Source organism: Scomber japonicus, chromosome 8, assembly GCF_027409825.1.
Source record: "Scomber japonicus isolate fScoJap1 chromosome 8, fScoJap1.pri, whole genome shotgun sequence".
Classification (NCBI taxonomy): Eukaryota; Metazoa; Chordata; class Actinopteri; order Scombriformes; family Scombridae; genus Scomber; species Scomber japonicus.
In genome coordinates this window covers 9,581,090-9,603,493 of record NC_070585.1, presented here as the reverse complement: position 1 = coordinate 9,603,493, position 22,404 = coordinate 9,581,090, and the positions used below count along the sequence as shown (strand labels likewise).

At 38.7% G+C, this 22,404-nt stretch overlaps 4 protein-coding genes across 4 annotated transcripts; 2 read left to right on the top strand and 2 right to left on the bottom strand.

Annotated features, from left to right (window-relative positions):
* Nucleotides 1–2,119: 2,119 nt before the first annotated feature.
* her11 (hairy-related 11) lies at nt 2,120–6,907 on the bottom strand. The gene is made up of 6 exons (XM_053323532.1): nt 6,854–6,907; nt 5,636–5,731; nt 5,430–5,523; nt 5,067–5,253; nt 4,664–4,997; nt 2,120–2,323 (listed from the first exon to the last, which is right to left on the bottom strand). The coding sequence occupies exons 1-6, from the start codon at nt 6,905–6,907 to the stop codon at nt 2,120–2,122; spliced, it is 969 nt and encodes a 322-aa protein (XP_053179507.1).
* Nucleotides 6,908–9,703: 2,796 nt separating this feature from the next.
* On the top strand, nt 9,704–10,698 carry her5 (hairy-related 5). The gene is made up of 3 exons (XM_053324392.1): nt 9,704–9,754; nt 9,866–9,961; nt 10,216–10,698. The coding sequence occupies exons 1-3, from the start codon at nt 9,704–9,706 to the stop codon at nt 10,696–10,698; spliced, it is 630 nt and encodes a 209-aa protein (XP_053180367.1).
* A 4,201-nt stretch (nt 10,699–14,899) lies between these two features.
* pfdn6 (prefoldin subunit 6) lies at nt 14,900–18,208 on the bottom strand. The gene is made up of 4 exons (XM_053324395.1): nt 18,021–18,208; nt 17,766–17,836; nt 17,516–17,640; nt 14,900–15,218 (listed from the first exon to the last, which is right to left on the bottom strand). Exons 1-4 carry the CDS (start codon nt 18,082–18,084, stop codon nt 15,098–15,100), a joined length of 381 nt encoding a protein of 126 aa, XP_053180370.1. The 5' UTR covers nt 18,085–18,208; the 3' UTR covers nt 14,900–15,097.
* A 571-nt stretch (nt 18,209–18,779) lies between these two features.
* mmgt1 (membrane magnesium transporter 1) lies at nt 18,780–21,910 on the top strand. The gene is made up of 4 exons (XM_053324394.1): nt 18,780–18,889; nt 19,209–19,261; nt 20,106–20,209; nt 20,977–21,910. The coding sequence occupies exons 1-4, from the start codon at nt 18,811–18,813 to the stop codon at nt 21,131–21,133; spliced, it is 393 nt and encodes a 130-aa protein (XP_053180369.1). The 5' UTR covers nt 18,780–18,810; the 3' UTR covers nt 21,134–21,910.
* The last annotated feature ends 494 nt before the right edge of the window (nt 21,911–22,404 follow it).

Here is a 22,404-nt window from a genome sequence, read left to right as displayed (position 1 = left end):
GGAGTCTTCCACAAGGTTGGATAGACATAATAGAAAGTTTGAAGGTCAGGGGATAGGAAGTGACGGGGCTGCATTAATTTCAGATGGAGATAAAAAAAAAATAGAGAATATCAACAGAAAGAATGAAAACAAAAACACGATCATCGGATGATTGCCTGCAGTGGACAATGAAAGAGATAAGATATAACTCGTATACAAGCAGGGAGATGGGATACTCATTACTTTTGTGGTGGGCATCAAACAGGTGAGAGGCAGTCCTGCTTACCATTTACTGTTCTGTCTGCTGGGAGGGGCTTAGGACAGAGAGAATAGTGGGGAGAGCTGCAAGGGGAGGGCTATATCTTTAAATTCTGACGTTTGGGTTTTTTTCAGGGATGGGGCAGGTGGGATGTCTTCAAGAAAAACTGCCTACTCCAGCTTTAAGTCATTGTTCCTCACAGAACTGCTAGCATGGCTACAGATGTCTTTTTTTTTAGTTTGAGGTCAATTTTTCCTTTTTACATCAGATGTTAAACTCAAACACAGAAATAAACTAATGTTAACAAACCTCTTCTTTTATTCTAAACTCTATGACTGGAGGTGCATGCAGGCTGGATGGAGGAGCAGAACGTCTCCTGTGGAAGCTTGTCATACTCTCTGCTACTTTGCTCTGCTGTCCAGAGCTGTTGGCTCCATGCTGAGATGTCTGCAGTGGCCCTTCTCCTGGCTTTTCTTTTGCCCGTTGCTGCTGGCCTGGAAGCATGTCCAGCTGTCCCATCATTCTGTCAGCACCGCTGTCTCCCTCAGCCCCAGATTAAAAACGCCAAAGGGGCCGCCAGGAAAAGTGGCTCGCCCCGTCTCTCAGGACTTATGTCAAAAATGTTTCAGTCCTCAGGTAATTTGCTACAGTCTGGGATCCTTTCACTATTTACTTCAAAGAAACTCGCAAAGAGGGGGACACAGAGAGAGAAATGAAAGGGAGGAAAAATGATATTTAGTTGTGGGTAGTGACAGATCTACATTCTTGAGTATTGACATGCGATCTGAGTGAGGAGTCCTCCTCTTCTGGTGCAGAGATGCTGACGGAGTCTGCAACAGTTTGCAAATCTGACTGATAAAAAGCAGTGTGTCCATGGACTGTCTTTTTTAAAATAGAGCTTAGTTAAACAAATTGACTCAACTCCAAAAGAATGCACAGTCACTCCTATGCAAATAGACACCATACTTAACAGTTATATGTCCTCTCTATTGTAACAAGTTTTGGAAAATCACAAACAGTGACTTTATTGAGCAGTGTATGATAAGGTTAATCATGTTTGACACTTTTTAAGATATGAACAAATAACAATGATTTGAATAAGGTTGAATAAGACATCTAACCTGAGCAGGTACTCTGATAGGTAGGTAGGCCTAAAGTGTCTGAATCAGTCTGAAATGTTCTTGGAAATGTACACTCATGTCTTTTATTCAAATGTTGGCAACAAAAGTGAGTTCTGCCCTCTGTAAGATAATCCTCTGCTGTTGGACTTCAATACAAACTGGTTAAGACCTGTGGAATGAGGAAGAGAAATTGGAAATGTCAGTGCAATTAAATGCAGGCTTGGTAAACCTCACAGGGAAGTTTGTTTTATTCATGTGGATCTGTCATTGTTGACTTAGTATTAAGCTACTGAATTAGTGTAAATTGTGTTATTTACAGTAGTTTGAACCAAAATTAGACATGACACCCAGATCTGCCAAGTGTAGCAGTAGATTTCGTGTTTTCAGGGTGTGGATGTCTTTGTCAGAGACAGTCATGATCTGCTGAGCTACATACCAGCAAAGCACAGTGTGCACTTTTACAGTTTAGTGTGTAGCCTATATGTTTCACAAGTGTGCACATGCGTGATGAAAATGTTTGACATCAGTCCCGTCTCAGCATTTGGATTTTGAAATGCACCAACACGAAGGAATTCACAGATCCTCAACAGGACATGACAGACCTGTGACATCTCCGCAGCACAACATCTCCACTTTTCCCCAAATCAGGAATGCATGGGCACATTCACTGCAAACAAAAAGGTGATTAAAGAGGGTAACAGGATCAGCTCTAATCAGTGTGTCCTGAGTAAATGCCAGGGAGTTTTCAACCATTGTCAGGTCACTCCAAAGAGGTGATCTCTTTCTCCCTGGCGTGAGGGACCTTCTCTGCTTTCATAGAGTGATCAAAACATGCAGAGGGACTGTGGGGAGAATCAAGCTCCAAATGACGTGCCTGCCCTCTCATTTCTCTGACAAAGAACAATGGTCGCCTCATAAGTAGGCCTAATGGCACTCGCACCGGCTTCTTCAGCGCAAAGGGGAGCTAAAAGGGGGGAACGATAACTATTATCCAAAGACATGTACTATCATGTGATAAATTCTGTTTTCTCAAGCCAAATCCTTCGCTGCCTCCCTACGGAAAATATTCAGGGCTTGTAATAGAGATTTGATCATCAGATAAAAAGTGGGTTGAGCATTTATGCGAGGCTGAGAGACAGACGGAGAGAAGAATGATGATGTGAAGGCTCAAGCATCTTGGGCCTATTGCTGATGGAATAGCTCAATGACATCCTCTATTTAGCTGAAATGACAGCTCCTTTTATTATCCCTATTTTGAGAGGTCAGGGAGGGATAGAGATCATCTACTCTGCTCCTCCACTACGCTGAGTCAGTGCTGCCCTCTGTTGATCACAAGTCAAACAGCTGCAAAACCTCTTGGCTTTGGGGTGCTTTTCATTCTTTCTCACATTCTTTTATGTCCCATATTAAGATGAAGTTTTCCACCAGGTGACCAGGTGATGTGTTTAACATGAGGAAGAGGACATAAACACACTTCAAAGTTTTAGGATGCTGGAGAGTGTGATGCATGTCCTCCCAGTTAAGCTGCTGGTCAGAGGAAACAGGCAGGCTAAGATGAACAGGAAGTCCTTTGATTGCTGAAGCTGTTGATTGGCTGCCTGTGAACAGTATGTACAGGATGGATTAGTGAAACTCTCCTTTCATTCATCACCTATTTATCTCAGACCCTCCCGCCGGCTTTGAAAATGCTCAAAGTGCTCAGTGGAAGGAAAAGCACAGGTGTAAACAATAAAATGAATGCTGGCTCACTGCCATGACTGACTGGGACACTACAATAAATCTGAGTCACTGTTAATGTTAATGGTAACCAAACAATGGGTGGTGAAGCAGCTGTAAAAGTTACAAAGCATAATAAAACTTTTTGTTGATTATTTAAACAATCAACAAAAAAAATATTAAAATGTTTCTAAGTCGTCTCTTTAATTTTATCACCAACTTACTAAAGCAAAATGGAAACTTTATGTTCATGCTGATATTTTGCATATCTTATTCATGGTTGATGCCTATGCAAGCTGAATTTATTACCACCATTTAAAAGAAAAGCAGAGCCAGCATGGTAGTTTCAGTGTGCATCTTCTACACAGCACTGTGCAGTCTGCAGCAGTACTGTTGAGGTTTTCAGCTTCTAATGAATCTGTCATGTCACTTATAGACATGATACATACACACAGACAAAGTACAAAAAACAATATTACCATCATCTACCCATAAAAAGGTTGAATCTACATTTTGAACTACAAAGCCACCAATTCTATATTTTAGTTTTGCAGACATAGTATCTGTAGTGATCTGTAAGTCAAACTGGAACTGAAGATAGACACAAAACATTAGATGAATAAAGAGCAGAGAAGAGTTGTGCAGCATCATTAACTTCTGCACATGACATTCATATGTTACCACAGAAAAAGGATTGATAAACTGCTGCATGTCTCTGCTGGGTTAACAAAGGATGCTTGAACCATATACTGCTCATATTTCCAAATGTCCCCATCCTGTCTGTGCTGTTCTATGATCAGTGAGGATCTCATATTTTATTCACTACTTTTATATTGTGTAAGAAATTCTGTAAAACATCTGGTAGCCAAACAGCAGCTAACCACTAAGAGCACATACAATGCCTAATAAGAACCATCTATGACTTTTTAAGACTCCTGAAAAACAGTGTGTCTCTACAACTGTCCTCCTGTAAGTCATGGATATTCACTTCTTACTGTATGACTTTTTGGCACGTTATAGCTAGAAAATCGCAGATGTAATCAAAGACATTAACGAGGGTTTTGCTCCATTTAGCTGTGCCTGTGATTGGCTCACTGAGATACTGCAATGGAGAAGAATCAATGTTAATGCTATTAGTTCCACTTGTGTGTGTCCTGATATGAAGAGTCACGACATCTGCAGTGAAAAAGGTCATGATACTACAACCTGCAGTCTTAATTAAACATTTTCTTATTTGATTTAATTCCACTATTCTTATTATGTAATAAATCAGTTCTTTTTATGAAAGAGTAAATATCATAATGTTCTTGTCGGTCAATATAAACCCAAAAAATGATGAGAGACGCAATTTATTTTTTATTTTTTAGCAGATTTAGTTTTATTCAGAAGCAAAATACAAAATATAGACAATTTTAATATTATATACACTGTACATTTCAGGCATGGAGAGGGATCCATCCTGTCACCCTGTTGTTACAGTTAGCCCCCACTAGAGGGCATCACTTTTCTTGGATTGTCAGTCTCTGCTTCATCTTCAAAACCAAGGTCTCCACATAAGTGAGGGGACAGATGACCCCTCCCTCCTTGCGGGGTGTGGGGGGGGTCTCAGTGTGGTGAGTGAGGGGAAGTGGGTGACCGTGGGTGAGAAAACAACAGGAGCGGGCAGGGTGTGCAGGGACTGTGGAAGTGTGGAGAAAGAGGTGTTGGAAGAAGGAGGTGACAGGCAGGAGGGGAAGGAGAAGTGACAGGCAAATGATGGGAACGGAGGAGAGTATGTGGAAAAAGAGGGGGAGAACCAGGGGGAGGCGGGAGGGGAGAGGGTGTCGTGGCACGGTGTGGAGCAAGACTGAGGCTGAGGGGGGGAGTGAGACAGGAACAGTGACCTGTGGGACCCTTCTTTGCTCTCAGATGTGCAGATGACTGTTGTTGATGTCGCATGTGGCATTTCAGTCATTGTCTGGCTTGAGTCTGTAGCAGAGGATGAAGAAGATGAGGAGGATGAAGAGTCCTGTCCTGAGCTTGTGTTGCTCGGCTGCTGGTTCTCATTATGATGTTTAAGTCCCTCGATCAGGCTCGTCCTCTGTGCAGGTGTGATCTTGTGCATGTAGCTGGCCAGCTGAGCCACACACTGCTGAAAACCTGCACTCTCAATGTTGAGGTGAGAAGGAGGACTGGACTCTGAGTGATGAAGGTTTAACACAGGAGTCTTCATCTGACCATAAGTGGCATCTGTGATAAATGAGGGATAAAAAAAAAACCATATGATACTTTGCTGATTTGTTGCTGCATAAGAGGAATATTTCTGAACAAAAATACACATTATTACAAAAGAATGAACTATTTATTTGACTGACCATTGCTCAAGTTCTTCCCATCTGTCCATTTCTGAAGATAATCCACAACCAAGTCCAGAATCTCTGCTTTCTCTATTTTAGGATTCTGCAGCCGCTGTTGATGATAAAGGTTGAAATATGGGGGGAAAACACAGGTCATTACTGTAAGATTATGATTTCTGTAAATAAATGTAAGTGGCTGGATGTGATTTCTTTATATGACTCACTGGATCGGCTGTATATTTCAACAACATAGTTCTCAGTTCTGCAAGACTTTTATTTATTCGATCTCTTCTCTTCTTTTCCACAGCTGGTTTCAGAATCTAGAAAGAGATAAAACAGTGTTATATGAGAATGATAAAGCTGTGGTCACCCATCAATGTGAGTTAGTTTCATTCACTTCTCTGATCAATAACAAATACAATATATGCATTTTTCCAGCTGTAAATGGCCATGTAAGAAAATCTTGTTGGTTATCATGTCTGTATTATAAAGGCCTTGCCATCAAGTGTGTGCTTATAAATGTTAATAACATTAATGGTTTTTGGTCCGAGGGCTCTTCAACTCTTTACAGGAAGATCAGAGGTCAAACTGTCTTTTGAGCAGTGTTGGGGAGTAACTAGTTACATATATCAGCATTAAATAATTTAATTACAAAAAAAATATTGTAAAAATATGTGTAATCAAAGTACTGTTGAAAATGTTGATGATTACAAAGGGGGTTAGATCTGAAATCAGTCTTTAAAAATAAGAGGGTTTTTCCTGCTGTTTTTTATTCTAAGAAAACAATATTTTTTAATATTTTGTAAATAAATCATAACATGGGCTTAAATTTTGTCACAGTACCAATTAGACCCATGTCAGATTTTTGACTTTTTTTAGATAAAATATCTTTATTTTATACTCAAAATCTACATGAACTAATGAATATATTTTTAAATGAGAGATACATCTTGCTTTGAATAATAAATCTTGAATGATCTTCCTTATAAATCATGTCACTATCCATGAAAAACTGCTGAATGCTTAATGGGTACACTTACCCTAACAACTGCAAACATTCATTAGAAAATTAGAAAAGTAATCTAATCAAAAAGTAATCAAATGTGATAAGTTACATTACTTTGATTAACTAATTGAAATAGTTACATTAATTATTACATTTTAAATAGGGTAGTAATATGTAACCTATTACATTACCAAAGTAACCTTCCCAACCCTGCTTTTGAGGGAGACTTTCTGATGAGAAAAAGAGCTAAAAACACAAAGCATGTGTCCTTTAAAACAACCTGGAAACCCCAAAACTGTTCTTATTCTATCCATGAAGCATTAGAAACTCGCTTGAACTTTAAATAAGACATGATTAGGGCCCAAGCACCAAATAGTGTTAAGTCCCTGCTTTTATTTTGACTTTGAAATGTTCATAGTATAAATGATGTTCTCACCCTCTTTCTGCTCTTGGTATCATCCACAACTGGGTTTTGTATTTTCCTGGTCATGTCGCAGTGTTTGGTCCAGACTGAGAGCAGCAGCAGAGGAAGAAGCCTCCTGATGGCCTGCTGGACATTATAAGCAGACCTCGTGCTGCCTCTGATTGGCTGACAGGTGTGAGTGACGACACTTAACCGAAAATGGTTTTATTGTGGGCCTTGGACAAAAAAAACGAAACTAACTTTAAAATCAGATCATTTAATTGTCTCTTTATTATGTAAACCGACAAAGAGAATTTAATGGCACATGAAAACCTGAATTATCTCCAGTTCTTTTAGACAGAGAGGGCAAGAAAGTTTTAGTTTTATATTATTAGATATTAATTGTGAATGGTTGATGTATATTTAACACTTATAACATCTTTCAAACGAATTAAAGCTGTTTGATTTGATGTGCTTATTATACATATTAAATATAAAGGAAGTAAATAAACACGATGTAATCAGTCACATTGTTAATTCACACACTTATTATCACTAATTCAATTTAAAGCTAATTGTAAATGCTGTGGTTACTTCAGCGTTCCCCTCAAAATGCCCCCGTGAAGTGAGACGATGGGAAACGATGCTTTTTCCCGTGGGAAGAGAAATGAAGTGAGAAAGTGAGCAACCATGGCTTTTATGATGTGTGAGACATCAGCACTTTGCATTAAGTGATGAAAAAGACCAAATGACATTACACCACGAGTGTTGGTCCAAAAAAAGAAGATGATCTTATTTAACTACATGTTTTAATCTAAGATAATGGGTGAAACTGCTGTCTAATAAAACGAATAAATTAAATATATTATTTCAATGTGAACCCACAAAGTATCAAAGTATAGCTAAAAGCATCCTGTGAGAACTGAGGGGCCAAAGGGAGCAGGTCACGTTTGGCTGCTGATGTGATGAAGTGTGAGGATGATGATTACACCTGAGTGTCAAGTGTGCTGCCTCGGGTCAGCTTCATACCTGATGTTTGCACTTCACACACAAGCGCTTTAAAAACAAAACACACACACACACACACACACAGAGAGAGAGAGAGAGAGAGAGAGAGACGGTTGTTGATTCCACACACAACACATACAACCATGTAACTGATTTTTACTCTTTGTGTCAGTGTGGCTGATACACACGAGGAGTCACGATATTAGAAGTGAACGGTCCATTTCTCCCCCAACAAAGGCCACATTTTCACTAATTAGTTTCCATCACAGGCTCAGGCGAGCACATTATAGGACTTATTTATGGGGCGGGTCCACGTGGCTTAAATCCTTTACACACTTTGCACACATACACACACACACACACACACGGTATCAATTGGTATCATTAATAACTATAATGATCCTAACAACACATGAGATTTCAACTATTTATTTTAGGACTCTTCATGCTGACTTAATGATCATATTATATTCCTTATCAAGCAAGAAAATGACAAAAACACATTAAATATGTGTTTATTTAAAAAGCCACATTGTCCTCTACTTTTCCTTACAGAAAGATGCCTTAAGTTAAAGATATCTATTGTTATAAAGCTGTGTGGTGGTTTTCTTCGCTTCTCACTGGCTGCCATAGCTACCAGCAGTAATCTCTGAGCCTCCACTAATCGCCCTCTCTTTGATTTTAAACGGAAGTATCATTGCCTCTGAAAAGCCACTTAATCTCTGCGGGATGCCCATGATCCGATCATCCCAGTGTTATCTCCACACTTTAGCCTATTATGGGGATCAAGACTGACCATAAATGCAGTGCAGAGAGAAAGCTACCCCACATCCCAAAGCTCAGTCACCTCTCACTCACTTCTGCATGCATCCTCTCAAAACTGTGATGGATTGTGAGTACTAAAAAATCAGGATACACACACACACACACACACACACACATGATCTTGTGCAATCCACAAGAGTCCTCGTGCAGGTATTTATGAGGGACCACGCCCTCTAAAGACAAACACAACACGAGCCTTGAGGTGTGAATCTGGCAGTTTGGTTCAGGCAGGTTTGAGGGCAGTGTGTGTCTGTGTGTGTGTGTGTGTGTGTGCAGGGGGGATGGGAGTCGATGGATTCCCTTCACCAGTTAACTTTCATTCTATGCTATTAATAGGAGTATTAATAGCATTTGTGGATAATGGCAGCTTGCCAATTTCGGTACCAGTCCCTTGAAATGCCTGTTCCAAAATCAAATCAAAATATATTTAAAGTGAAATCAACTGAAGCAAAAAGTGTGTGCAATCTTAAAACCTCACATTTAACAGTTTCACTCCTCTGCAGTACAAACAAACTGTAAATTGTCGCATGAGGGTTTTTTATTTCATTTTTTTAAGTAATTTAATGTAATTCAGTTTTTATATCCATCTTCATTATATCAGGGTGGTGGCTTAAAATGAGGCTCTCAAAAGTTTTGCACAGTTGCATATATCACTGAAACTACTGTATCTGAATGTTTTGATGTTTTTCATTTATTTGGGTGAACTGAACCTTTAGCCGATTAAAAGAAAAAACCTAGACAACATGGCACACCCTTTATTTCAGGTTAGATGTGTTTTATAATTAAAGATATATAATTATAATAAATATCTCTACTAACTCTACAAATCAGATGATGTAATTAGTCAAATATAGAAATTCAAGCAGACTCTAGAATGTAATTCAGCCCTATTCAGTGCCAGTGTGCCACAATGAATGGGGGGCGGGTCCAGCAGGGGCGTGGCTGTCTGTAGGCAGATCAATATATTGCAATGAGGGACACAAACAGGTACCTGACCGCTTCCAGTTTGGACTTCCACGAAAAACAGGTACAGATGCGAGTTATTTGGCCATGAAAGCCTTAACTTCACCAGCGTCCCCCGGACAGAGGAGTATGAGGAGGGTAAGCTGCTGCATTCTGGCTGTAATCAAAACTTCTGCATGGAGAAAGATAAATCGAGTCAAATGTACATTGTTTAATCACTGTTGTAATTCTCTTAATTCACTCTTCCAGGTGTCTAAACCTGTCATGGAGAAACGCAGACGGGAGCGGATCAACCACAGTCTGGAGTCACTGAGGCTTCTGATGCTGGAGCAAACCCACGATGAGGTTTGTCTGCGTTATTGTTTTATTATGGGTGGTTATTCTTTAATTTGGGAGCTAAAGCTTGTTTTTAAAAAAAGAAGGATGAGGATAAAGATGCAGTTTCTCATCGGGAGCATGTATGTGGCAGGGAAACAGTTAATAGTTTAAATCCAGGTGTGCCAGCTGTTTGGAGTTAGGCTGATTATGCTGCAGGCCTAAAAATCAACCAGTGAGTGATTTAATGAATGATTTGTATTTACTTTATTTTCTTTTTTTAGAAACTGAAGAATCCAAAGGTGGAGAAAGCGGAGATCCTAGAGAGTGTGGTCCACTTCTTAAAGAGGGAGAAGGACATAGAGAAGGGTCACCGCGCCACCAGAAGAGTCCTGTCCAAAGAGCAGAGACCGACCTACGCCCGCCAGCACAACTACCAGGAGGGCATGACGTCCTGCCTGCTGAGGATCAGTCACTTCATAGCCAGCAAGAGCCAGCAGGCAGAGGAGGGCGACGGGCAAACATCACTCTCTGACCCCCAGACGAGCCCCTCCACTCCCGGGCGCCTCCACCACAGAGCGCTGATACCCGCCGGTGACTCTGCTGCTCTGTCTCCTCAGCATCCACCTCTCCATCAGCGCCAGCACGGAGTCCCCCACCCGTACCTCACCCAAAGGACCGACCTGTGTGACACCAGGAAGCTGCTGTCCTCCACATCAGCCTGTACGAACATCAGTGATCCTGTGTGGAGACCCTGGCCGCAGTGACTGTACATATGAACTGAAGATGCCAACAGACTGTAAATATTGTATTTTAAATGTACAGCCTGGATTCTTTTTGTACAGTGAATATATTTTCCATGAAAACTCTCACAAAGTTTATTTTTTAATGTGACGTTTTTGACTTTTTCTTAACGTCACATACTTGTTTTGCTTCCCCTTCACATTTTATTTTTTTACATTTCAGATGTAAATATGAGTCAAAGTGGGTGTGTCCACATTTAACACCATTTCATTGCATTGGTGTTGCAGAGACTTGTATGTAAAATGACTTATTGTTCTGTTTTATTTTTTGATAAAGTTTTTTTTTTTTGCTCTGAGATGTCACAGCACGATACCACGATGGAACAAATTCTATAAATGTGCTTGCTGATGTGATGAATACAATAAAAGTGCAATTTCCCCGATCATCAGTTGTGGTCAGTTTTCTGTGTGAATAGCTTGTACTTGAGCAGTCAGAGAAATGGGGAGGGGGGCATCTGCAGGACAGTTAACACATACTTCATCTAGACTGGACTGTAGTTATGACTCATTGAAATGGTGATGTTGCTTCTATGATCTGTAAGTGTCGCAGAGTGGCCATTCACACACTGTACAGCATCCAGACTGATTCTGTTGAAGCCAATCTACAAAAAAAACACAAAAACAGTTTAACGTCTAAATTCTGCTGGAAATGTTTAGACACAGATTTGTTTTTATCTGCCAGAGAAAGCATCCCAGAACCAATATCAAGTTTAGTAACGTTTGATTTTAACTTAAATTTTACTTTTATATTTTGTTAATATTAAATAGTTGAATATATAGGCCTACAATATATTGGTATATTACTACTGCAACTGTTTAGCTTTAGCTTGGTGAAATGTTTGGATTTTCCCTTTTATTTCATATACTCTGTATTTAGTTATTATTATAGTCACAGCACCTCACCTAAAGTATATGGCAACACGTGCTCAACTTTTAACAACCAGGCAAGGTGCCAGGTTGAGCGTGTGTGTGTGTTTGTTTGTGTGGGAAAAGAGCAATCAGCCAGCTGTCTCTCATAACATATAACCAACAGATTTAAGAAAGTTATTTTTATTTTTTTTAATTTAATTTTTACATGTTTGTAGTTAAAACTTACATAGGCTATTTGTAAAATAAAATAAAATAAAAATAAATGATTATAACATCTCATAAAGCACAAAATGAACAATTCCAGTTTGTATTTGGAGTCACTTTATTTTCCCGGTAAATATAAAACACACTATGTATTGATCAGAACCAAAAGCGTGTTTATTTCCAAGTAGGTTCAAACATGACATTTGCCTTGATGTTGTGTTCAATACAATCAGAAATAGCAGGTAAGATAAATATAATCACCACAAAAACCATGTAGGCCAATTCGAATAGAAAATAGTACAATAAAAAGTAATATATATATTCTTAATGCAAACAACTGTTGGAGTCTTAAAAAGTAGAATTGCCATACATAATTGCGCTAATATAAGGTTAATAATGGATGTACTGTATTGAATCATCCAATTTTTTTGCGTTGATGTAAATACAAATAAAATATATAACCCTATGATATAGAGCCCAACATGAAACCGAGCTATTTCACAGTGACTTGTGTTTTGTTGGAGCTGTAAAGTGGAACTGTGTGGATGCTGCAGAGTGTGTGGACAGCGTGTTAATGGCCACCGTCGTTTGTTTTTCTACATTTGAATACTGCACTAAAAGCAGTGGACTCCCTTACATCAACATTTCAATGCACAGTTGAATGTGTCATAACTGTTGTCCATCCTGGATGAAGTAAGTGTTAACTGCCCTCCAGATCTCCTCCTCTCTCTGGAAATGTCTCACAGTTTATCACATTCTCAGTTGCCTGATGGTTTGGGAGTATTTGAAATTCGTTGTGGTATCTACTTGTATAGTCTGATAATATGGATGCTCAATAAAAACCTCCTACAGGACAATATGCATTTCATTTGTTTAGAGTGCCCCCACAAAAAACAAACCATCAACCTATCATCACAGGTTAAAACGTGCAAGTCTTCTGTCTCATACCCCAGCCTCATTTTGTGCAGTCCTATATTTAACTTGCAACCCCTCGGTGGGTCCAGACTCCAGGTTGGTCCCATTATGGTCCCCACATTGAGCGAGCATTCCTTCAGCCTGTTTGAACATCTTCTATCAAAGGAGGTGTTAGTCCCGCTGCTCTGCTCTCTGACAGGATGCTCTTTTGTGCGTTTTGAGGCTTAAACCCCCCCTGGTGAAAAGTAAATCAATTAAAGTTTGAATCAGATTAGTGTTTCTTTCTAGGAGCAGCTGTCTCAATGAAGATTAAATGGAGAATTTATTGTCAGTGTGAAATAAGGATTAGTCCAATGCGGATATTTTGGGTCATTTGTTTTGCTTTATAGACAAAAAGCGCACGGAAATTAATCTGACCTGAAACTTCACTTGGAAGAAAGTGCTGCATACTGCAGTTTATGGAACAACAGAGGGACGAAGAGTTCATCTAAACAGGTCTGCACGTGTTGATTTTTACCACCACAACACGATGGGTTAGGTGATACATTCACCTTTTGGCCTCATCAGCAAACCATTTGATGTCTGCAGTTTATCTACGTACATATTACGCAAAAAATACTTCTGGAGTCATTTCAGGTTTGTCTGGATGTTGTCTTTGTGTTTGTTGCAACATCAATGCGTCTCATAATGAACCCACACGCGCATATACTTTGACTTTAAGGACCATGATGGATTATTTTAGACTGTGTTTGACCAAATGTGAAGGTGATACATCTTCCGCAAGTGGCCACGTGTCAGTGAGCCTCACAGCCTCAGTCTGGTTATTAGGGTTTGTTGGCACCCGCGCGCCACAGGTGACAGGCTCGTGCGCCAAACAGCTTTGGGACGGTGTTATTATTGTAGTGTCAGTTATCTGCAGCACAATGCAACCTGTTACTGTAGTAATATAATAGGTTACAGATTACTTACTCTGTTTAAATATAATAAGTAATGTCACTATTTCAGTTACTTAATCAAAGTAATGTAACTTATTACATTTGATTACTTTTCTCATTTTCTAACCAGTGTTTTCAGCTGTTAGGGTAAGTGTTCCCATTCAGCACCAAAATCTAAGTTCAGCTGTTTTTCATGGATACTGACATGATTTATAAGGAAGATCATTTCTAATAAAGCATGATGTATCTCTCATTTTGAAATGTATTCATTAGTTCATGTAGATTTTTTTTTTTTTTTTTTTTCAGAAAATAAAGATATTTTATGAAAAAAGTCAAAAGTCTTGTATGGGCTTAATTGGTACTGTGACACAATTTAATGTGTGCTCCAAATAAGCCCACGTCATGATTTATTTACAAAAAATTAAAATTAAAATAAAATATTGTTTTCAAAGAATTAAGCTATTTAGATTGATTTAATTGGCAGACTGCAAATTCAAACAAGAGAACTGATCAAAAGCATTGGAATAGCATCAAATGGCTTTCCTAAATGGACTTAACTGGAAATAGCAAAAGAAGGCATTGAAAACAACAAAAGCATGCAAAGCAACATATAGCCTATCTTTTTTTTTACAAAAAAATATTAAGATGTAACCCCCTTTGCAATACACATTTTTGTAAGTGTAATTTAATTACACATTGTTCCCCACTAACTATAATGGATTAGTTACATTTATTTTGTAATTAAATGATGTAACTAGCTACTCCCCAACACTTCCTGCAGTATATTTATGTAGGCTATGTATATACCAAAAGGGCTGAATAACAAATGAAACATCTTGGCTTTATTTATAAGAAAGGAAACAAGACTGAGCTGAACACTATTATGTCTTTCATTTAAAAACACATTTTTGGTAAATATTTTATTACTCATAAAGCCAGCTTGGTCAATACTGTTATAAATTTAGTCTAACTGTTTTGTTTGTTTTCACTCATGTTTTTGATTAGACTATTCATGGTTTTAATCCCCCGCTGGTGGTGGTCATGGAGGAAAAGGCTTTAACACACAGTCATGAATGTGAACTGTGCTGCACCACTGCAAGCTGAGGGGCGGGGCAGAGACTGGAAAACATCTGCTCCTGTGGTCAGCAGCCTGCCCCAGTGATTAAAGCTAATGTGCCCCCCCCCCCCCCCCCCCCCCCCCCCCTCCACACACACACACACACACACAGAGAGAAGGGTAGAACTTTTCGTGAAAAACACATTTATTAGTTACAAGAGAAATGTCACAGTAATAAAGCTGCAAATGAATGACAATGACAAGCAGAATTTACTGGCATGACGCTGTAGATCTATATCATAAAAATGATACCAACTAAAGTCCTTTCGACTGAGTTTTCTTTGTCTATATGTTAGAGCATGCGTGCAGCATCATCACTTGGTCAGACTTTTCCCACAGCGAGGCCTTGAGCTTTCTGAAACTCCTGCTGTAAACTGGACAAGACTTCTCGGTGCTGTTCCGATTTCTTCTCCATGTCTTTCAGGAGCGTCTCATACCTTTGACTGGAATGAAAAAAACGGGGAAAAACAAAAAGCATAAGACTTTTCAATAAGACTTTCACAACTTTTCAGATGGTAGTAAAACATTAGAATAAAACACAGGTAACATAATTCATCTACACCTTTTTATATAAAACACAGACACACACACACACACACACACACAGCACACACTGTCACTTTGTTTTCTGATAGATTTCTGGAGCTGTCACACTATCATCAGCAAATTAAACTCATGTTTTGGTAAAGCTGTTTTTAGTGTGCATACTTAAAGTTTAAGTATATGTTTTTTGTCATGATCCGGTCTTATATAATCAGTCAGTGAACTGTAGTGAGCCAGGAAGGGCCAGGAAAACTTCAGCTGAAAGTCTGGATTGATAGACCACTCAAACATCCACAAGTGGGGAAATAACAGACTACATGTAGGTAATGACTTATTAGGTCAAGTTAGCCAAAGATACAGTGCATCCAGAAAGTATTCACACCCCTTCACTTTCCTCACATTTTGTTATGTTACAGCCTTATTCCTACATTGATTAAATTATTTTTCCCCCTTCATCAATCTACACATAATACCCTACAGTGACAAAGCAAAAAAGGTTGTTTAAAAATGTTTGCAAATGTATTAAAAATAAAAGACATGAAATATTGCATGTACATAAGTATTCACACTCTTTACTCAGTGCTTAGTTGAGGCAGCCTTGGCAGCGATTACAGCCTCAAGTCTTCTTGGGTATGAAGCTACAAGCTTAGCACACCTGTATTTGGGGTATTTCTCCTATTCTTCTCTGCAGATCCTCTCAAGCTCTGTCAGGTTAGACTGGGATGTTTAACTGCGTTCAAGTCTGGACATTCACAGACTTGTCCCGAAGCCACCAGTCTGAGGTCCTGAGCCCTCTGGAGCAGGTTTTCATCAAGGATCTCTCTTTACCTTGCTCTGTTCATCTTTCCCTCGATCTCCCAGTTCCTGTCGCTGAAAAACATCCCCACAGCATGATGCTGCCACCACTGTGCTTCACCATAGGGATGGTATTAGCCAGGTGATGAAAGTGCTGCAGAGATGGTTGTCCTTCTGGAAGGTTCTACCATCTCCACAGAGGAATGCTGGAGCTCTGTCAGAGTGATCATGAGGTTCTTGGTCATCTCCCTGACTAAGGCCCTTCTCCCCCGATTGCTCAGTTTGGCTGCTCAGCTCTAGGAAGAGTCCTGGTGGTTCCAAACTTCTTCCCTTTACGAATGATGGAGACCACTCTGCTCTTCAGGACCTTCAATGCTGCAGATCTGTGCCTCAATACAATCCTGCCTCGGAGGTCTACAGACAATTCCTTAGACTTCATGGGTTGGTTTCTGCTCTGATGTTCACTGTCAACAGTAGGACCTTATATAGACAGGTGTGTGCTTTTGCAAATCATGTCCAATCAATTGAATTTACTACTGGTGGACTCCAATCAAGATGTAGAAACATCTCAAGGATGATCAGTGGAAACAGGATGCACATAGCAAAAGAGTGTGAATACTTACATACATGTGATATTTCAGTTTTCATAGAAGAATGGGAAAAATACCCCAAATACAGTGTGCTAAGCTTGTAGCTTCATACCCAAGAAGACTTGAGACTGTAATCGCTGCCAAGCCTACCTCAAATAAGCACTGAGTAAAGGGTGTTAATACTTATGTGCATGAGATATTTCAGTTTTTTATTTTTAATAAATTTACAAAAATTTCTAATAAACCTTTTTTGCTTAGTCATTATGGGGTATTGTGTGTAGATTGATGAGGGAAAAAAAGGAATTTAATCAATTTTGGAATAAGGCTGTAACATAACAAAATGTGAGTAAAGTGAAGGGGTGTGAATACTTTCCAGATGCACTGTATGACTCGTCAATACTGCAAAACAAGGGATTAATGCTTAGCTTGACAAATGCTCCTCAAAGTCTTCCAGTGACTGTTACTCAACAGATTTATGTTGAAGCCGAACTATGGAATCAAACATGAGTATGGCAGTCTCTTTTTTGTTTAAAATAAGTATAGAAAGGGAAACATTTGTGATCTGAATTCAAAGTCGAAAATACCATTATTCATATTTTGACCAGAATCATGCAGCCCCAATACACCACTGCTCTCTGCCATTAATAAATATCAAACGCTCGCTAAGCTGCAGGAAGTGAAAGTGTGTCTTTATGTTCACACAACATATTTTAAAACATATTTCTTGTGCAGGTTGACGTCTCATAGTCTCAGTGAACAGAATGTAGCACATGACTTGACTACTGCACTGTACCACAGGTTTAGTGACTCACATCTCTCCGTTAATATACTCCAGCCTTTTTGCAACTGTGGCTTTGGCCTCATCCAGGTCTTGCTTCACTAAAACTGGACCAATAAGCTTATAAACTGTGTTGGTGCTGTCCAGTAGATCCATCTCCTGTGAATAGAGGGAGGGACGGACAGAGAGAGAGAGATGTGAAGCTGAACATTGCATTTATTCCAAATGAAAGGGGCTAATAACAGTGACACTAGTCTCTAAAGCAGATTTAAAGAAGGCGTTACCTCTTTGACAATGTTGTTCTCTGTTAGCTGCGTCTCCAGCTTCTGTCTGGATGCCATGCTCTTACTAACATCTGAACAGACAGACAATACACCACATGAGTTTAGACGTATTTCTAAAAGGATGTAATAGTAATGGACCCACAAATAACAGTTTAAATGTAAAGTAAATGTCTTAATGTCTGTCCTAATATGGTCAGTTAGCACGCCACACCATGGCACAATGTGAGAAACCATGCAAAGCTAGCTGGTACATACCTTTCTGCATTTGCGTGTATTTTTCTAATTCTGCTTTCAGTTTCTTTTGAATCGCCTCTGCCATATTTGCGACTAGTTGAAGGTGAAATGTGCTACAGACGGAGAAAATATACCGAAGAAGTAATAAGTGACTCGGTAAATGTGGTTGATGAAAGCTCTGGTAGCTAACAGGAAATGGATGCGGCTAGAGCGGATGTTCCGTCACGTCTCCCTTCAAGGTAAGAGTATTGAAAACAGCCAACAGAAATAAAATAAACTGCTGCAAAACTGTGGAGACCTTATTGATTCAAAGTTCAATGAATAAATGAGTTCATTATGATGATTTTTTTTTGTATCCATTATTATAATATATATTCATAATAATGATACATTTTTCAAATATTTCATAAAATAATGGATACAGTTTATGAATAATGGAAACATATAACATAATGATGGATACATATAACATAATAATCGAAAATGTATAATAATAATGGATGCATATTTCATAATATTGAACTTATATACACTACCATACATAATAATTAACTTATTTATTAATTGAATTTTGAATCAACTGGGGCTCCATACAAAAAACCTTCAAATAAAATACTTTCTTATTGAATTGACAAAAGTTAACAATTATAATACATATACTATAATCATCTAATGTTATTTAGTAATATGTACCTCTTTATTTATCTATTTGTATGTGATTTTTTTTTTTTTTTTTTCGCTGTCATGGTTGCGGCTGTTTACGACAGCGTTTTACGACACTGCACGGAGCTCCTCGTCACTCTGGTTGAAGATGGCCTCGTCGTTTTGGAAAGGGATTGTCGGTGTCGGACTCTTTGCCTTAGCTCATGCAGCTTTCTCAGCGGCACAGCGTGAGTGTCGTCGGAGGGGGTGAAGGCACCGGTGTCGGTATCGGTATCTTTCACCGGGGAGGGGGGCTCCGCTGTCACCGGACGGGGTGATAAAACAGCGGACTGGGCCTCGTCGTCCATCGGCCAGCTAACCTGATGCTAACGCAGTTTAGCATCTCTATTAGCCATTAATGTCACACTATCGTTTGTTATTTATATGGTCTACTATAGATTATGTAGTGTTAAATTGTAAAAACGGTAACGTGATTAAACTGTCCTCGGTCCTCTCTTCTGTCTCAGTGTAACGGTGTAAAAATAATCTCTAATCTTCTCCCATCAGATCGATCATACATGCGACTCACAGAGAAGGAAAATGAAACACTACCAATCGACGTGAGTCCCTATACTATCTATAATGTTTATTTCGACCCTCTGTACTCTCCTATTAAACCTTACACTTTATCTCACATCCCTCTTTTAATGCGTGCACTCGTCACTTAAATATATTTCCTCAAACTGAACTCTATATTGTGCAATTGATTTTTTTTAACGTGCATTTGTATAAAGCATGCACTTAAACATCCTACCACAGCATTTATAACCTGAGCTAGTTTGCAATGCCTATATACCCAGATGGGCTTTTTACATATATATTAAATTCAACAGTAAAATACATATGAAACTGCTCAAGACTCAACAATACATATACACACGTTTAGACATAGTAAAACATTGACAGTGACACATTTCTTTTTAACAGAATCTTTGACTTTTATTTAACCTTGCTGGTTGCTGCTTTTATGCTCTTATTTGTATGATTTATATTCGTTTTTGTTTTTATCTGTCTTTTATTTTGATGATTTTACTTTGTAGCACTTTGAGATTTGCTTTATGATTACATATACATACTTAAAACTTAAAACTCAACAAAGTCCATACAAAAGTCCATAGAAAGCAGCACAAGCGTTTTATAAAACAAGCACCAGATCACTCTTGACCACATGATTGACCCCTCTTTAAACTCTTACATTAAACTTGTATAATGTTCTTGAGTTTTTAAATTTAATTTTAATATTGTTTTGTTTATTTCATTACTGTTAGTATTCTTCTATGTTGGATTAATGGAAGCAAAAGCCAAGACATATACTGTGTCTGCTGCATACTAATACATTGATTCAAATTCTGTACACTCAAAATCATTACCCCCTCTTTACCATTACCTGTTCTTTTATTACAGATTGTATTACAGACCCTATTATCGTTTGTCATGACCTGTTACGGTATCGTCCACATCGCTGGAGAGTTCAAAGACATGGACGCCTCCTCAGAGCTGAAAAACAAGTACGTCAGGAGTCACTGCAGCACCTTACTCTCCTGATAATGTGCTTGTTTGTGTCCTCTGCCACAAGGGAAGCTTGTCACTTCAACATTTATAGCAGCAACACTGTGAATCAATTCCCACAGACACACACTAAACCCCCCAAGCTGTTAGAGACTGGATGTGTTATTTTAGTAGCCTGTATACTGTAAAGGTCACGTGCAGCTTGATTTTTCACACCTGCACATCTTCTACTGATGTGTCAACAAAGACATTAACAACAGACACTCTGCTAAAATGATATGCATCAACTGTTTTTAATTCATTAAAAAGGTTTTTTTCTATTTTCCAGTTCCAGTAGTTTATAAAATGTCAGATAATAGTGAAAAATGTCCATCACTAACCAACAATGCTAAAGATACAGTGATTTTAAAAAAGGGTTAATATTTGAGAAGCTGGAATAATATGATGATGACTATCAATTATTGAACAGTTTGATACTAGTAATTGACTGACAGATTGATTGGCTGGCTGTTTTGGATGACCAACAATATTGTCCTATGTTTGGTGTAACACACGATAATGATGGATATTAATATCAAAGTTTTTTTTCCTGTATGTATTAAAACTGTAAAAGGGGAAGACTCAAATATAATTGGGGTTTAAAAATACACAACCTGACACATACAGTCTAATCCACCTGCTCTGATATGAGCCCATAACTGCCTCTTTGTCTCTGTATTTTTGCAGTAGAATTGTTTTCATGACCTTACTCTTTCTTTTCCTCCAGAACATTCGATACACTGAGGAATCACCCATCTTTTTACCTTTTCAATCACCGGGGTCGGATGCTATTCAGCTCGCCAGAGGAGGAGCCCTCCTCCGTACGCAACCAGCAAGCAGTTCCCAACCCCATACGGCTACGCAAGCTGGAGCATTTGCACTGAGACTGGCCTTTCCTGCCTGTAACATTATCAACGTCAGATAAGGGTTTTTTTTTTGTTTTGTTTCTTTTTTCTTTTTTTTTTCTTTTTTTTTTGTTAGACAGAGGGGGCAAAGTGAGAAATGATCTTCCTCTTTAATTTGTATTTGTACATAAACTAATATGCTGTCTGAAAACATGCATCTCTGTCCATAAAAAGTGGTCACCACCATATTCAACACTGACTGTGCCAACCCTTCAGTTTTTCAAGCAGATTTGTTTGTATATACAGTATGTAAATGCTTTGGAGTCTTAAGATACAGAGACATCTGCCATTCTCGTCCCTTCTGAACTGAATTGGGATACTTGCTGTCCTTCGTACTGTATATCCTCTAAATGAGGGGCATAAAAATAACTCCTGTTTCGTTAATGTATTATTTCAACCACACATCAAGTCTTCAGCAGCCGTCTGGTCAAAAATGCAGTTTCAAGTGAAATGAGTTTGTCTGTATGAACGAGAACCTTTTTATTTCCTTGATGATTTCCTGGAAGCATAAAGCTCATCTGTACATCCTGTATGCAATAAAGAGGTTTGATTTATGTCACAGGAAATCAACTCAAGGCGATATGTGAGAACAGAAAACATTAGCCAGCTGTTCTAATGATGCTGTGAACACTAGGCTGGAGTAGAAAGTGATGGTACATTTTGTTTGGGTGAAGTTGAATTTTTCCTTCATTTTACATTTTGTTAAGATTTAACAGATTGTTTTTAATTTAATAAAAGCATACTGATTTTACAAGGCTGTCAGAACCTTTTTTTCGCCCCCTCATATAGCTCATTTTGGGAGCGTGAATATTACCCTTGCTAGACAGAAGTTGGGAAACTTCACAAAACATGAAAGCAGGTGGTCAATGAATGTGATGAAAGTGGTTGCAATGGTTGATGAGCAAGTGCTATATCCAATTTTAAAAAATCCTCTTTCTGGGTTTAAAAGTTCAAAGTAAAATTACAAAACAATTTTTTTACCCTGAGATTGGGCAAGTTTAACAGGGTGTGGTGGCTGAGTGGTTAACCAAAGACCATGGGTTTGAATCTCATCCAGTTAGACTACAAAACCCGTCAAGGTGAAACAGGTGAGTTTGAAACATTTGGACTGTTACAGATGTTCAAAGCCATGCTCAAATACAATGAAATAAATATTGCAACGATCACTTTGATATATTGATAATCCATAATTTATTTGTACATCTGAAACATGAAATTAACATAGTTTAAAGATAACTAATGGCAAAAAA